This window comes from Chroicocephalus ridibundus, chromosome 5 (assembly GCF_963924245.1).
Source record: "Chroicocephalus ridibundus chromosome 5, bChrRid1.1, whole genome shotgun sequence".
Taxonomy (NCBI): Eukaryota; Metazoa; Chordata; class Aves; order Charadriiformes; family Laridae; genus Chroicocephalus; species Chroicocephalus ridibundus.
In genome coordinates, this window is record NC_086288.1 from 7854618 (window position 1) to 7871663 (window position 17046).

At 42.1% G+C, this 17046-nt stretch overlaps 1 protein-coding gene across 2 annotated transcripts in view; it reads left to right on the forward strand.

Annotated features, from left to right (window-relative positions):
- Positions 1–6299, forward strand: part of PKD2 (polycystin 2, transient receptor potential cation channel) — a 30252-nt gene extending 23953 nt beyond the window's left edge. The window contains exons 12-15 of one of the 2 annotated variants that reach the window (XM_063335593.1): positions 626–743; positions 997–1160; positions 1958–2105; positions 3109–6299. In XM_063335593.1, the coding sequence (XP_063191663.1) occupies positions 626–743; positions 997–1160; positions 1958–2105; positions 3109–3342 (664 nt within the window). In that variant the 3' untranslated portion in view covers positions 3343–6299. The remainder of the gene's footprint in view (positions 1–625; positions 744–996; positions 1161–1957; positions 2106–3108) is intronic. The other variant, XM_063335595.1, reaches the window with a different exon arrangement.
- Positions 6300–17046: the final 10747 nt, after the last annotated feature.

Sequence of the window (17046 nt, forward strand, 5' to 3'; positions counted from 1 at the left end):
TGTGCAGGTAAACAATCTTTGCATATTGCACAAAGGAAAATTCAAACTGTCGTATGGGACCGTGGAAGAAAAGATAAGAGTGGGAAAAGAACGGTCAGTTTGAGACGGCAGAGAAGCCTTAGCTAAGGAGGTCTGCTGAGCTCTGGCACCTGGAGTCTGCACTATGGCTGGTGTCACTGCAGTGGGGTGGCATCCCACACCGGAGCAAGGATTTGGTGCTCTGGGGCCCAGCCTTCTTGAGTTGCTTTGTTGTGGGGGAGAAAGAGTCTTGAGGAAGCAGAGGTCTAAGGCCTTTGAGGAAATGGTAGTGTTTCTATGGGAGCCACTGCAGGAGTTTGTGAACAGGCAGGAGTCCAAGGAAAGGGAACAAATCAAGGAGGGATAAAAGGGGTGGTTGTGAAGGAGCAGGGTGCAGTCTGGGGGAGATTTTTGCTCTTAACTAGTAAAAGGTGAGGGCTGAGCTTTTTGTTGTCAATGTTGTGAATTCATAGGCAGCACTGGGATCAGTTGTGTCTTTGGCTTGGGGATGAAAGTCTCTTCAGGGTGAAGTGTTTTTCTAATACTTGAAGTTCATTCAGCATTTGAAAAATGGAAACTAAGGGAACTGTTTTTACTGCCTTTTCAGGAAGGGGCACACGGATGCAGAGATTGAAGCAATATTTACTAAATATGACCAGGATGGGGACCAGGAATTGACAGAGCATGAACATCAGCAGATGAGAGATGACCTGGAGAAAGAGAGGGTGAGCTTAGCATTAGGAGTGGTATGCCACCAGCACAATCTGCTAGCCTTCTGCCTGTGCTGGTTTGCTGCCCCACAAGAATCCACTTGTTTCCTTTCACATTTTCTCTCATCCCTGGCTGCCTGAGCAGAACTGTAAAAAGGCAAGGGGGAGCTGATGAAGGGCAGGAGGTCTTAGACCTTGATGCTCCCATCCCCTTGTACAGGTGAAAGTCTTTACATCATCTCTGTCTGTGGCTTGTGTTTTCACAAAGGAGGATCTGGATCTGGATAGGAGTTCTCTGCCACGTCCTCTGAGCAGCCGCAGCTTCCCCCGAAGCTTGGATGACTCCGAGGAGGATGAGGATGAAGACAGCGGACACAGTTCCAGGAGGAGGGGCAGCAGCTCTAGTGGGGTTTCCTATGAAGAGTTCCAAGTGTAAGTTTATCCTGGGGGGATAAATCTGCACGGTGGTGTCTTCCCCCGCCCTGGGTTTTCTTATTTCAGTTATATAGTAGTCTCTTCTATAACTCAAATTATTATTATTAGCAAATTATTCATAAAAATAAGTGTTATGTTTTTAAGGTGCTTAAGTCTCTCCTTTTAGTATCTTTCAAGTAATGCCTGAACTGGAAATACTTTAGAGAGGATTATGGGAATCAGGAGGGAAAAAAAAAAAAAATTTTTTTTTTTTTTTTTCAAAAAAACCCCCAAACCATATCCTTAAAACTCAATCATTGAAAAGACAGAGAAAATAATCATGCTACAATAATACCAGGAGACTTTTCCATGTTTTTTCTTTTTTTAGTAGTAAAACCTTGAGGTTGTTTTAGGTTCAGTGAGAACTTCAGCTGTTTTTTAAATAAGACTAAGGTACTTGCAAGCATGTATTTTGTCTAAAATGATAGATTTCCATATTAATTAATTACAGCAACACTAGCTGAATGAAGAATTTGAGTAACTAGAACCAGTGAATTTTGATGAGGATGCCCTAAAAGCAGGGAAAAGAGAGTGGAGTACATGCTTTTTTTTCCCCATCTGTTTTACCCCTGTGTTATCTTCTTGGTCTTGTGTACCTTGTCCCTTCCTGGAGAGTAGGACTTATCTGTGGAAAGTCAGATGAGTGCTTGAATTAAAGTGCTGTCTCATCCTTACCTGCTCTGTGTGTTGACATGCTAGAATGATACTGACTCGGAAATGTCAGAGTCACTGAAGCTCATGCTTGTTGCCCTCAGACTTATGAGGCGGGTCGATCGCATGGAGCATTCTATCGGCAGTATTGTCTCCAAGATTGATGCAGTTATTGTGAAGCTTGAAGCGATGGAGAGAGCCAAGCTGAAAAGGAGAGATGTGTTGGGAAGACTGTTAGATGGGGTGACAGAGGTAAGAAACCCACCCTCTCCTGTCTGGTGACAACCTGCATGGCTTGCTTACTGTTGACACTTCTTCTACTGCTTGGCTTGGGAGGGTTGAGGAAGTGGTGGTAAAGATGAGGTGGGTGCTTTGGCAGTGGCCAAGTGACTTCAGTTTTGTATAAGGAAAACATGAAATTTAAAACATGAAATGTTAGGGACATGATGTAAATCTCAATATGACAACCCATCTTAGAGCAGGCCTGTGTCACGCTGAGGCAAAAGAGCACCATTTAAACCCCTGAACTGCACAGCAGTGGTGTTCGGTAGTTGAAGCAGCTGAAGCGTCTCATTCGTCCCTTGGTGTCTGTTGGGATTAATACAAAGCTTTTTATGGACTAGTCTGTTAGAGTCTGGGGGATCCAGCCCAGCAGGCCCACGCGGCCTGCTCTTCTCCCATGTTGCTTCCGGGATTGTGTGTGGCGGGTGGAAGCAGATAACTTCTGTCACCAGGGTTATCTAGCTTCTGTTGCCTCCCCTCCCACCTTCTCTTTCTTGAGGGTCCTTTGGAAGTGGCCAGCTGGACAAATGTGTTACTTCTGTCAACTTCCTGATGGAGCGAGAAGATGCTGAACAGGGCTGTTAAGGGTTGGGCAAGGTGGACTGTCTTGGTGGGTTATGTAGGTTAGATTTGCAGATGCCCTGTCACAGGTATGGTGTTGTTACAGCCAATAATTCTGCTTGATTCTTCAGATGGGGCTTCCTTGTGGGCGTGCTGTCCTTAGTATATTTTACATTTCTGGACATGGGTTTTAAATACCAGAAACTGTAGTACAGATTGTGTTTGATAAGTGAAGGTGGCAACCTGGGCGTTACATCACGGGGAAAAAACAACACTACTGCAGTAGCTGTGTTTCTTCATTAGCCTATGGAAATACTTAAGTGGCATAACAATTTCCTGTGTTTGTATAGGGTTTTGCTTAGACTGCCATTGGGAAGCTGCGCTTCCAGCTTCTGTCCTTTAATCTGTTTAGGATGAAAGACTGGGTCGTGACAATGAAATCCACAGGGAACAAATGGAGCGACTTGTGCGAGAGGAGTTGGAGCGATGGGAGTCGGATGATACGGCATCCCAAATGAGCCATCGTTTGGGAACACCACTTGGACTGAACGGCCAGCCTCGTTCGAGGAACTCTCGGCCGTCTTCCTCCCAGTCAGATGGTATTGAGGGGGGAGGAGGAAATGGGGGGAATAACATCCATGTGTAGGATTGACTTTGTAGGTGATTCTAAATATTTCAGGGCAGTATTAAGCCAGTAAATATGGTTTCCCGGTATGAGGTGATCATCCCGATCAGGCCGCTGAGGACAATTTTCACTGGTGGGCAAAAGTAAACATTCTCTTCATAAGGCATTTTCAGACTTATTTAAGCCATGTGTCACATTCAGGTTACCAACAGTGAGAATGTCAGCCTTGGAAATGAAAATGCAGAATGGAAACCAGGTGTGACAAAACCTGCCTGGACAGAATTTGGTTCCATATGTGTGTTATGGAGAACGCTTTAACAAAGGGCAGCAACCTTCAGACAAACAATGTGCCGCGGCTAAAACGCTCAAATGAAAGGCTGTGCGTTTTCTGCTTTCTGTTGGAAAATATGATTTTTAAATGCTTTTAAAAGCAACTTAAAAAATAAGATGGCATACACTTATTGTCTCATTCATTATAACAGCTGACTTTTTCAAAGAAAACAGCACTTTGATATACTTCAAGTTTCTACCTGTTTTTCTGAGTTATTCTTGGTGTACAAACGTTTTAATTAACTTAAAACGTTCTTTTTTCCTGTTTTTGAGAAATACTATGTTTCTTTAAACAGTAGAAAGTGCACTTAGTTTGTACAGCTGTAAATCACATTATTCCACAATAGAAACTGTACACATTATGTGGCTTTGCATTTCATTAGCATTTCAGAAATAGTATTTGAGAACTGCCTCTTCTCACCCAACTAACATAATCATTTTGAGCTTTGTTGCAAAGTGCCCGTTTTTAATGTTATGTTTTCATGATCTGAGTGTTCCTGGGATAAACATTCCACAGGTTCTTAGGTAAATATGGTTACTTTGCAGAAAATGCATTCTTTAAAAGCACACAGAATTGAAAAACACTATCTGTTCCTTGGATGTGAAAGGGAAGAGGGCAGAGAAGTTGCTGACAGTTGTGAAAATCCAGTCTCGTACTCTATCAAGCTCTAATCACATCTCAACTATGTAGTCTGGTTTTACATTTAACAGAACTGCTCGTAAAATTATTAGGTATATTTCTACATATGCTTTTCTGCTGAGGTAAAACATGTAATTCCTTCGGAAAGGTGTTTGCAGTGTCATCACTGGTTTTTAGTATTTCATTTCCTCTGCTTTCCATGTCATAGAAGCTTTGTTTTTGAAAGGAGATGCAATGCTGAAATTACATTGGTTTCCTATAGAAAGCATTGAGGCATAGTATTTGTAGTTTTGCCTCGCAACGTGTTTGTGGATGTGGAATGCTGGTTTAGGAGACAGGTTGTCAATTGTGCTTTTTGCCTGAAGTTGTCTTGTATTTAACGACTTAAGAGCTGGTGTAGAGGAAAATGGAAAGCTACATAATCAAACAGATCTTAGCTATTAGCAGGGTATATAGAGGGGAAAATGCCTATTTAACAAAATATACGTAGTGTGTATGTGTTATGTTGGTGCTTTTTGTTTCAAAAAGCAGTGATTGCCAGGGGTCAGCACCTTTTCTTGTGGCAGTACTGCTTAGGCAAAGCTTACGTTTTGCCTGTGTTCTTACAACTCCGTTGCCTGGATGTACAGTGACTCAGAATGCCTTGCTAAAACTAAACAGACTACGTGCCTTTCCCTGTTTTTAAGTTTATGAGAAACCATATGCACAGAAACTTAATTAACGTAAGGTAGAGCAGGGGGAAGTTCAGCGTGGAGACTGGAACTTCTTAGTACCTTTGGCTCGAGAACAGAATGATGTGGGAAAACAGGTTGTGATTCTTGGGAAGTATTTTTTCTCTCTGTGGGTTATTTTGTCCTGTACTAGGAAGAAATTCATGCTCTTTCACAAGAGACCCCGTCAACTTCCCAAAACAGCGCGTAGCACAGTGGTTAGGGCATTTGTGTGAAATAAGACGCTCGGGCTAAGCTCTGTCTTGCCTTGATTGAAAAGTTTTTGGACCTTAGAAACCTTCCTGAGGAAAGCTTTTCTGTGTTGAACTGGCATTTCTGACTTTAAACGAACAAACCAACCAAAAAAACCACAAGCTGTACACGTGGCCAGCTGGTGTGCAAGGAAAATAGAAAATGCAATACAAAGCAATTTAAATATGCATAGCCTTGTCTTTATATTCATAGCCAAAATGTGTAGTGTGTTGGTATGTGACATGATTTACAGTGTAAACTTTGAGGCATGCTAACTAATTACACATGTGTAACATGTAATTGGTGTTGGGTTTCTAGGCTCAAGGGAGCCTAAATGCAAAGATGGTATTTAAATAATTGGCTACTTCAAATCCATGACTGTGGCCAAATGACCCGAGGTGAGTTGTCCAGCAGTCAGCTGGAACCTTCCTAAGAATACCTTGTGTTAAGGCTTGTGCCTGCGGCCTGTAAAGTATGTGGCCCTCCGAGGTTTATGGCAGCGCGGGCTGGAGAGCGTGCAGGAGCGATCCAGTGGTCATTTGTCGGTGAGGCAGGGCCTTCCTGAGGGGAACGAAAGCAAAACTGAACCTACGAGTATGGTTTTTAAACAGGTTTCCTGTAAAAATGTGTCTTGCAAAATGTAAATTCAGTCGTGCGGTTCATCTTTTATTTGTAGTATATGACTATTATGAAAATGAAAATATTTGCATTCCTAGCTGTCTTTGTTGAGGTATATTTCTGTAACGTGTCGTTACTTAATAACAAACTTCATCTTGAAGTGCAATAAGTTTTCATGGGGTACCCGTGTGTGTTGATAGTGGGACTTGCAGTAAGTGCATGGCCACTTGACAAATGTTACAAACATTCTATTATTTCATTTTTCAACTTTAGATTATAGCATCATTTGTCACTTAATACAAAGATAAAGTTTTTGCATAGTAATGTACAGTGTTTGGTGTTATTAGGAAGCTATTAATTATGCAAGTCGTCTACAATGATCAAGAATGTATTGATCTGTAAAACTGAGCACTTTACTTCCTAATAAACGTTTTATATAATCTATAAAGCAAACATTGTGCCATACACTCAGTTTGTTTATAACGGAACATTAAGAATCCTACATTTTATTTGTGTGTGTTACTTCTATGTCATAGCTTATTCTCAGAATACCTAACAATGTAAAAAGGAGTACGGGGTGTAAATGAACAGAGAGGACTGGGCTGATCCTACTGCTTCATTGCCCAAACAGTACTTTTCTTTTTTTTTTTTTTTAACACTTTATTTCACATTCGCATTTGTGCAAATGCCCAGCCCTATTTTCTGCTATTTCAGGTAGCAGCTCCCACTGATAGTAACACTGTCCCTTTGTTACTTCACAGTTGCTGTCTAAGTTAACTTCTCTGTTCTCTTTTATTTTTTTTCCCTTTGATACAGGGAATCCCACAGCATCTGGAGGATTGAATGGTCCTTAGAAATCCCAGGCTCGCATATAAGCCCCATAGTTCTGTCCGGGCAGCTGCCTCACCGGGTCAAAAGTATACCATAGTAATGAGAATTGAATGCTTAATGTAAATCTGTCTTAGTCTTGAATGAAATGCATACATGCGGAGTTTATTAAGTATATTAAGCCTTTAGTCAGGGTGCTATAAAAGTCACAGTGTGGGGGAAGCGGGAAACTTTTTTGTTTAACACTGTGTATATGTTGCAGTGTTGCTGACTTCTGAAAATTTCTTAAGGAGGTGCAGTTTGAGATGTGTGTTTGGAATAAGAATCACATAGTTCTTCTATCTCCCACGGGCATCACTTGGATGCCTTGTGTATTCAAATACTCTTCTCCAGTAAATCTAAATGAGAACAAAAAACTGAGAAAAAGGAAAGAAAGTTAACGTTATGATAAAACGTCTGCATGCAATTATTACTTGTGTATTTAGGCCCCCACGGGGCTTTTTTTGGTTCCCTGCTTATATAGACCATGCAGTGTGAGTGAAAAGGATGGCAACTGGAGGTGGAGGAGTCCTTCTCTGGAGTCCGTTCTGCAGGCACTCTTCAGGAGAAGTTTAATCTGTTTGTGTCCCTGGCCCTTCCCCATACAGCATTTCTCGCCCTGCTGGGGGCCCCAGGGCAGCGCCGAGCCCCCCTGAGAAACACAGGTGATTGGGGCAGGAAGATGGGTAAGCAGCACTGCTGTCCAGGAGGGAAGGGAGAGCCTAACATTTCAGAGACACTTAAGTCATAGAAGTCTCTCTTCTGAACCAAATTGCTGAAATTCTGATGCTCACAAACCATTCTTGCCTTTCTGCACACAAACTAAATTTAATTCAGAAGCACAGGTGTCTTCTGTTTTGCTAAAAATTTTCTTTAGCTCAGATTATGCCCTGGTCTTACCTGAGAGATGCTGTGGAAGGCTGGAGGAAAAATCAGCTCTCAATTGCTGGCAAATAAATGATGAAATTAATTACTAAAGCGTGCTAAATAGAAGAAAACATTACTGCTGTATATGCCATGTAAACATGAGTTCATGCTCTGTGTCTTCCAGAAAATACATTTCAAAGAAAAATAAATAGCTTGCAAAACAAACCAGTCTTCTACAATGGCAAAATACAAAAAAAAAAAAAAAAAGCTGTCAGAAACTTTTTTCCCTTTGTGGAAACTTAACAAAAGTATCAGCTTGGGTTCTGATCCGTTTTCAGGAACGTAGGAATGCATTGGAGGATTTCTGATCTCACGGTCAGTCTGTGTACCTCTGTGCCATAACGGTCCTTCCAGGCTTTAAGCACTGCTCGTGCAAAACAGGTAGGGAAAGGCAGAGGGACTGCTCAGTGGCTCGTGTGGTAGACCGACATTCAAGGGAGTTGTGTCTCTCTTCTGTGTGTCACCTCACCCTGTTGCGTTAACACACAAATTCAGCCGGTCACGGCTTGGTTCAAAGGAGTGGTGTAAGCGTGCTGATGCTTAAGTGTCAGGAATGCTAAAACAGCAGTGGGATCACAAGCAAGTTTTCCTCGGACAGGAGATTTCTGGCAGCTCCTCTGCTTTGCTTCTCCTTTAAGAAATACTTGGGGAGACTGAAACTGCATCCCAGGAAGCAAAAAGCAGGCCTGAAGGTAGCAGACTTGTGCCTCTTGTAACAGACTGAACTTGGACTTGATGTGAGAGCAGCTCACCTGCAGCCAGGCGTTCAGGTATTTTGGAGCAGGCCTACCAGCAGTCGGATGCTAGGAAGAAAGCAAGAAGTTTTTTGAGACTCGGGGAGTACGCTGGGTTTGTGTGGCTCTCAAGAAGTTATTAGTAATAAACGCAATACTTAGATTGCCAAAGGACTGATGGAGACAATTTGCATCAGCCACAGATTTGCTGGTGACGTTTTGACAAAAATTTAGACCAGTGAATTCACCCATTTGCAAAGCCTTGCAATGAGTAAAAAATAGATTAGGAGATATTTCCAGGGACTAAATGTTCATTGAAAGACTACTCGCGCAAAACAGAGCAACAATATTAAACTGTTATAGAGCTAGAATTTGTTTAACCGCTGTCTAGATTTTGAGACTTCTACTGCTGCAGACCCAGAGGAACAACTGACTCCAGTGAGCGCCACGGCCGGGGCTTCTTGGTGGTCTCCTTCCCCAGCTGGCAGCACCCGGCCTCTTCGCTCCCTCCCAACCATCTCCCGACGCAGGAGGAGACGGCCTCAGATCCGAAAAGCTCTCAGCCGAAGTAGGTTTATCATATAGAAAAGACATGCAGCTCTTCTGGTTTTAAAACTGTTTTATGTTACTGAGCTTCGAATGCTATTACTGTAAAGGTACTTGCCCTGCTTGGCCAATTAGTCCTGCTAAGCCAGGTAAACATCAAGAGGAGATTCATTTAGGAGCATTTCCTTTCCCTATATGACCCATTTCATCATAGCAGTGCTTATCAAGGGCTGAGGTGGATTTACTGAGGCATGGCTCTGGAAACTTGAGCACAGATAACTTGCTTAAGATTTGTGATGCTTCTACCCCTTTTTTCTAAACAGGCAGCAAGTCCTCTTGCAAGAACCTCCAGCTTCCATTTCAGAAAAACGATTGCTTTGTCATCGCAACCCCCAGAAAGCAGGGAAGGAATCCTTGCATGAGTCATGCACTTCTCCTGGTAAGAAATTTCCGTTTCTTGCAATGTTCTTGTGACGTTAGAGCTGTGTAATAAAGGCCAGTTGGGTTTTGCTTCATTTAAAACAATTAAGTTAAGAAACAGGTTTGACAAGGATTTTTGCTGTCTGTCTGTGAATTCATGCCCAACGAGCAATAGGAGGGAGACTCAGACCGGGAGAGAAAAAAGCATTTATGTTATGTTCATAAGTCTTTTCCCTTTTTTGATAGCTAGCAGTAGAGACGAACATAAGCTCTATCTGACAGAATTCAAAAAGGAGGAAAATATTTAGATTGAAAGAAGTTGTTCATGTCTGTAAGAACCATAATCACACAGACAGATTATTTAGAAAACAAGCGTGTCACATGGAAAATCCAGAGGAGCAACTCCAGGAACCTTTGTTGGCATTGCTGCTATTTAAATTATCAAATTGTACTCTCTCATCCTGTGCCATACCTTTTCTGTAAAAATACACAGCTAAATACGAAGTGAGTGATTGCACTTTAATGAATGTTCAAGAGACAGTTGACGTTTATGAAAATAGCATTTATCAGTTAATATTAGACAACCACTGCCTCTTTTTTTTTTTTTTCCCCAAATTGGTGGTGTCTTTTGGAAGATTATTTGGATAAAATGTGCAGAAAACCGAGCCCTATTGGTCTGTAGAGAGGAACACCGGAATTTTTCATCCAGGAAAGGAAAATTTGAATACTTGTCACATTTATCAGGATACCAGAGGAAAAAATCTGCAAACAGAAAATATGTAACTACAGATCGTAACAGGGATTGTTTGAAGAGGTTTGGTTCACCTTGGGCTGATGCCAGCGCGAGTCCAGAAACAGTTTTCATCGCGTTATCCGAGGTGCCCGTCTGCAGTCACCCAGAGCAGGGCGTTGCACCTGAAGCGCTTGACTCTGTGCCCATTAGGTCAATGGAGATATAATCAGTTCCTTACAGGAGGCAGCTGGCTGTTTCATAATACTGGAGAACGAGGGAATAACGGCAGTGTTGCATTCTTTGAAGAAAAAAGGTGCCTAGGATATTGGCAAGGTAGCTTTCTTGGGAATGAAAGGACCTGCTTAGACAGCAGGAACCAAAACCCTACGGGGCAAAGATTATTGCTCTCTGAATACGAAAGAAATACATGAGGCTGGAGAAGCACGATTTAGTTTTTTATTTGTTTTAACAGGTTAGGCATTAGTTATGTTTGGATTTCTGCAGCAGGAATGTAGTCAAAAATAGGGGCAAGAACCGATAGAAAGTGTCTGGGCCTGTGAACACATTTTGACCTGCCCGTTCTTGGGTTCGTGAGCCGTATGGGTTAATCAGTATGTCTGGTGACTTCTCTTACGCTTGTTTTGTGACGATTGCAATTCCATGTAATGTCCTTATCTTCTTGGGTAAGGGTGGTTTTCAACAGTTCGGTGGCAACTTCAGAAATCGTGCAGCCTTGGTGGCACAGTTGTGAAGTGCTTTCATCAAAGGCCTCAGCGTGAAATAAGAGAGACTGCAGAGAGAGTGACTAGGCCTGAGCATCAAATACAAATTTTCTTCTGTACAAGGTACCTTTGCCCTTTTGACATGCTCTTTTTCAAGTATTATAGGCATCAGGTTTGCAGTGTAGTGAGTGTGACAGCATTGTCAGACGTCGTTCCAAATAATACTGTAAACACACTGCAAACTTCCAAGGGGTTGCACTGAACTGTTTGACAGCGTTATGTTAGAAATTATTTTTTTCAAGTAATGTAATTGCGTGTCGTATCAGAGGCAGGGGAAGAAAATGAAAAAATCTTTTGGCGCTCACAGTCGTAAAAACCAAAACAAATGTTTGTTAGGAGGCGAGCAACACTCACGGCATTTGGTCCAGTTGCTTGTGCTAGAGCTGTCAAATTGGCTGTGTGGGTGCTGGGATGAGAGTAATCACCATGGTGAAGGCGGCTGCACCTTTAATGAAAACATTAGTTGGTCGATTACAGCAAATGGAGCATTCCATTCATTACAAGAAATAATTACTTTCAGTTAGTGGCACTGAAAATATAATAAAAACCTTACTTTCTGTCCTGAAAGCAATAAAATTTCAGGTGGTAGCTTTTTAAGATTTTTGTTACATAAAGCTTCCTTCAAACTAATCAATTCAAATGAATTGTAGTACGTCTTTAGAAAGTAAGAACCTTCAGCTTGTGATTTAGGTTTAGTTACTTGAAAGCAGTTCAGATGGAGGATTTAAAAGAAAAAAAATCTTCAACCAGATTGGATAATTTCCCGTAAAACCTAAACATAAGTAAGTCTTGTAAAGTTTCCTAGAGGCCACGTTAAATCACTTACTGTTAAATGTAAGCAACCCGAAACATGAATTTTCACACACAAAAACACATTTTCAATTGAGTTTGTGATATAATCAGAATGATTAAATTCTGTACATCACAATCATTTAAGACTAAATTCAAATGACAAAAATCTCAGGAAAACAATGGTATCAGGCAGTTATGTCATTTTTAAGCCCGAGCAATGCATGAGTCTTAACACTATAAACCACTTGATCCATGGTACCCTATCACTAAGGTCCTGCCGAAAGGAGCGAATGTCAGGGATAATTCGGCTCCTAAGCCAACTGCAGTGGAAAGCAGGATCATATCAAGACCAATTTGGAGCGGATTAATGAAAAAAGCTTTTAATGAGCCGTGTACCTCTCAAAGAATGCTTGTAAAATCCATCCCTAATGAGGGTGGGGAGATAGAAAAGATTGTGAGAAACAAGTCAGGACCATTAACCTTGGGGTATTACGAGATCCTTGAGAGTCTAATTCTTGTCACAAGGTCAAGCTTTTACAAAGCAATTATTAAGGATCTCCATAGTATCAACATACAGACGCGCACACACACACACTCAAAGCCTTTTAACCTCAGGGTTTCTGGACTCGTTTCCCCTCCTACTAATCACTGGGTTTTTTCCTGCTTCCCTTGTTCATAAAGGTACGTGTTATAGTGGCTATACGGATGATGTATCTCCTGGCTTGTGCAAGCCATCTCATTGTAGTACTCAGTGCCCAAACAAAAGTGGAGAACCAAGGTTTTACTTACTATTTCGCTTTTGCCTTTCTCTCAGCTTGATTTGTGTGCCCCTCTGTCGGAATGAGGAAAGAAAGCAAAATTCTCATCTCTCTGCCATAGTGGGCCAGCGGTTCTAACTTTAATCTTGAGCGAGGGCAGGTTGGCACTAGCACCCGCTGCCAATTTTAATTTTTCCAAAGTACAAGAAAATAGTCTGTCATGAGTGATCAAGCAGTTTATTAGTCCTATCTTCTTCTGACCCAGATATATATGGGAAGTAGAATGCTAGATAAAAAGAGAAAAATATAATCTTAATTTAAAGCCTATAGTGTGACAGTGAAGTCTGACATGACTACTGCTGTAATTTCTGTTCATGCAGCTAAGGTATAGAATTTTATAAATCTCATTACGGAACCGCAGAGCTCAGCTAACAGTTTCATGGCTAGATTGTGCTGCTGCTGGTTCGTTAGTGTGTGGGTCTTCTCATCAAAATCACTGAGAGCAAATGAGCTAAAAAAATGATGCACTCAGGAGCAGCAGAGTCTGTCCTTTCATTGAGATGAATAGGAATTCTTCCTGGGCAAGAGTTCTGGGATTTGCTCTGGTCATATTGGCCACTTCAATGGAAATGAAATCATACCGGCAGTATGTTTAACTTTTCTCTGCAGAGCGAAATACAGAGTTAAGTATTGAGTAGTGCAGGAAGAAACACTTGTTATATGTAAATACATTCTTACAGATGGCCAACTGCTAAAATAGGCAGTGTAAAGCAAGAAAAGTTTAGGAGTTTCTTGGTAAATACTGTCTGTGCAATATTGTGTCATAGTCTGTTCAAAATGTGAGTAGCTTACCTTAATTTGATTATTTCCTTTCTCAGAAGCCACTGTTGTATATTGAAATTTATTTTATTTTCAGATCAGAGCATAGTCTGTGCGATCACATTTATAACTCTTTAAATGTTGAAACGTTAAGGACCAGCTACAACTACCTGGGCTGTTCTAAATCTGGGCTGGTGGATTAATTTTTTTTCTCTAAAGACAGCTTCTCTAATTCTGCTTTTATTTCTGTGTAGTATGAGGACCTGGAGTACTTTTTCTGAAGTTTTTTTTTTTTTTTTGCAGCAACCACATCGCTGTTATCTCCTCACTGTTTCCTTCTGCTTAAAAGGGAAAAACGTGTAAGTAAACTAAAGGTACAGAACATTTTCTGCCAATTTTTGTACTCTGAAGCTTTCATTTTCCCCAGCAGCACTACATTTTACCACTACATATTAAAACACTACAATAGTTAGCGATGAGGTCAGCAACAATACTGAATTTGTATGTATCAAAACGTTAAGCTTAGAATGTAGTATGAGCTGTCCAAAAGCTTAGATCTTTTCACTTACTACAGGTAGCACCCCAGCTCTGAATATTCTGGAAAGAAAAAAATCTGAATAGAAATGGAAGATCAATCAAATCTGTAAGTACAAAACATAAACAAAAGAGTTGGAACAGATTTATGTTTTACAATCGGAATTTTACCACCAAGAATGATGGTGCATTCTCGGAGGCGCATGTTTCAGCACTGCACCACAAATCCCAACGTGTTCCATTCTCAAGAAAACATTCACCATGGAAGATTGTATTCCCGAAGGCTCTGTTATCTTTTTCGATTTGCTGTCTCTGTAGCTTTCTGCACAAAGGAAGGACTCAAAGGAGAAATTCATAATGGGGCAATTCCATGATACGGGCTTAAATGAGGCAGGAATAAGGAATTAAGCAAGCCACGTTACCTCCTCTGTATGCCTCAGCGCTTTGTGGTTAGTGTAGCTATCAAGGAAGCCACACAGGTAAGAAATGAAGTGTTTTTATTTAATACAGTACGTACTTCTCTTGAGGATCATCTCTAATGATGTTGGACATAGTTGATAGGATGAACACTGTCATTCGGCTTTCAAAACATTAACGAAGGACTTCTTATGTTCAGGATGTGAAGAAGTTCCCCTGAGTTCTTTAGGAGGTTGAAATGCAGTATTATGTTACAGTTTTAGTGGCTCTGAGCCAAGCAGTGAAGCCTTAATTGTATCCACAAGTACTCATGGATGCAAGCTGTGAAATATAAGCTTAAATATCTGCTTCAGTTTAAGTCTTTTAATGACGACTGACCCAATTCTTGAATTAGTCATCATGTTTTAATGTATTGAAATATTGTGCAGTATTGCAGTGGAATAATGGAATGGCAAGGTGAAGATTTTTTTTTTCAAAATTTTTAATAAAAATATTTGGGTTTTGAAGAGAATACAAGTACAAAATGTCAAAAATTGCACATCTCAAATGCCAATTTTTTCTTTGTTCATGAGAAAAATAGCAGAAGCTGACATACCGGGAGGCTTTTAAACACTTGCAAACATAGAGGAGAGGAGAAATCTTCCAAAAGAATTCTGTGACGTATCTCATTTCTTTATGAATGATACCTGCCTGCTGTGACAGTTTGTTTGCACCTGTCTATATAAATATCATCCAGATTTTTAGAAGTATCCTCTAAAAGCTCTCCAGACACAGGTGCTGGGCATAGTGGTTCCCTGTCTGACACATCTTCACTTGTCATCTGACATCAAATTAAACTATTTGAAAACAGAGTGATTGCTATGAAAAGGATTTTACCTACAGAATTATGCATAAAGTAAATGCATAAAAATGTATAGGAGACACGGTATCCCAAATGTAACTGCAAGTTGAGTTCTATCATCTTGACAGAGATGTCCTTGCAGTGAGGTCTTTGCACAAGCTCACTACCGTGGACTTCAAGAGAGCAGACGTGATCCCTCTTGAGGGTTCATGTCAGGGTAACATGGGAAAAAGTACTGGAGGGAAGAGGGGGCCCAAGAAAGCTGGTTAGTATTCAAGGATCACCTCCTCCAAGCTCAGGAGCGGTGCATCCTGAGAAAGTAGTAGTCAGGCAAAAATGCCAGGGGGCCTGCATGGATTAACAAGGAGCTCCTGGACAAGCTCAAAAGCAAAAAGGAGGCCTACAGAGGGTTGAAGTAAGGACTGGTTGACTGGGTGGAATACAGAGAAACTGTCCGAGTGGCCAGGAACAAGATTAGGCAAGCTAGAGCCCAGATAGAATTAAATCTGGCCAGGGACATGAAGGATAACAAGAAAAATTATAAGTATGTCAGGGGCAAAGGCAAGACTAGGGAAGATGTGAGCCCTCTCCAGAAGGAAACAGGAGACCTGGTCACCCAGGATACGGAGAAGGCTGAGGTTCTGAATGACTTTTTTGGCTTGGTCTTCACTGGCAAGGGCTCCAACCACACTGCCCAAGTTGCAGAATGTAAGGGCAGGGTCTATGAGAATGAAGAACCTCCCACTGTAGGAGAAGATCAGGCTCGAGACCATCTGAGGAACCTGAAGGTGCATAAATTTGTGGGACTGGATGAAATCCATCCACAGGTCCTGAGGGAGCTGGTAGATGAAATCACTAATCCGCTTTCCATTATATTTGAAAAGTCATGGCAGTCTGGTGAAGTTCCTGCTGATTGGAAAAGGGGAAACATAACCCCCATTGTCAAAAAGGGGAAAAAAGGAAGACCCAGGGAACTACAGACCGGTTGGTCTCACCTCTGTGCCTGATCATGGAGCAGATCCTCCTGGAAACTCTGCTAAGGTACGTGGAAAATAAGGAGGTGATTGGTGACAGCCAATGTGGCTTCACCAAAGGCAAGTCATGCCTGACAAATCTCGTGGCCTTCTATGATGTTGCCACAGCACTGGTAGATAAGGGGAGAGCAACTGATGTCATCTACCTGGACTTATGTAAAGTGTTTGACGCTGTCCCGCGTGACATCCTGGTGTCTAAAATGAAAAGGCATGGATTTGATGGATGGACCGCTTGGTGGATAAGGAACTGTCTAGATGGCCGCCCTCAAAGGGTTGTGGTCAATGGCTCAATGTCCATGTGGAAACCAGTGACAAGTGGCGTTCCTCAGGGGTTCGTACTGGGACCACTGCTTTTTACATCTTTGTCGGCGACACGGACAGTGGGATTGAGTGCACCCGCAGCAGGCTTGCTGATGACACCAAGCTGTGTGGTCAACATGCTGGAGGGAAGAGATGCCATCCAGAGGGACAGGCTTGAGAGGAAGGCCTGTGCAAACCTCATGAAGTTCAGCCAGGCCAAGTGCAAGAGCCTGCATGTGGGTGATGGCAGTCCCAGGCACAAATATATGTTGGGCGGAGAATGGCTTGAGAGCAGCCCTTGATGAGAAGCTCAACATGAGCCATCAATGCGCACTTGCAGCCCAGAAAGCCAACTGCATCCTGGGCCACATCAAAAGAAGCATGGCTAGCAGATCGAGGGAGGTGATTCTACCCCTCTACTCCACTCTGGTGAGACCCCACCTGGAGTACTGCGTGCAACTCTGGAGTCCTCAGCACAAGAAGGACATGGACCTGTTGGATCTGGTCCAGCGGAGGGCCACGAAGATGATCAAAGGGCTGGAGCACCTATGCTATGAGGACAGGCTGAGAGAGTTGGGGTTGTTCAGCCTGAAGACTCCGGGGAGACCTTATAGCGGCCTTCTGGTACCTAAAGGGGGCCTACAGGAGAGATGGGGATGGAAACTTTATCA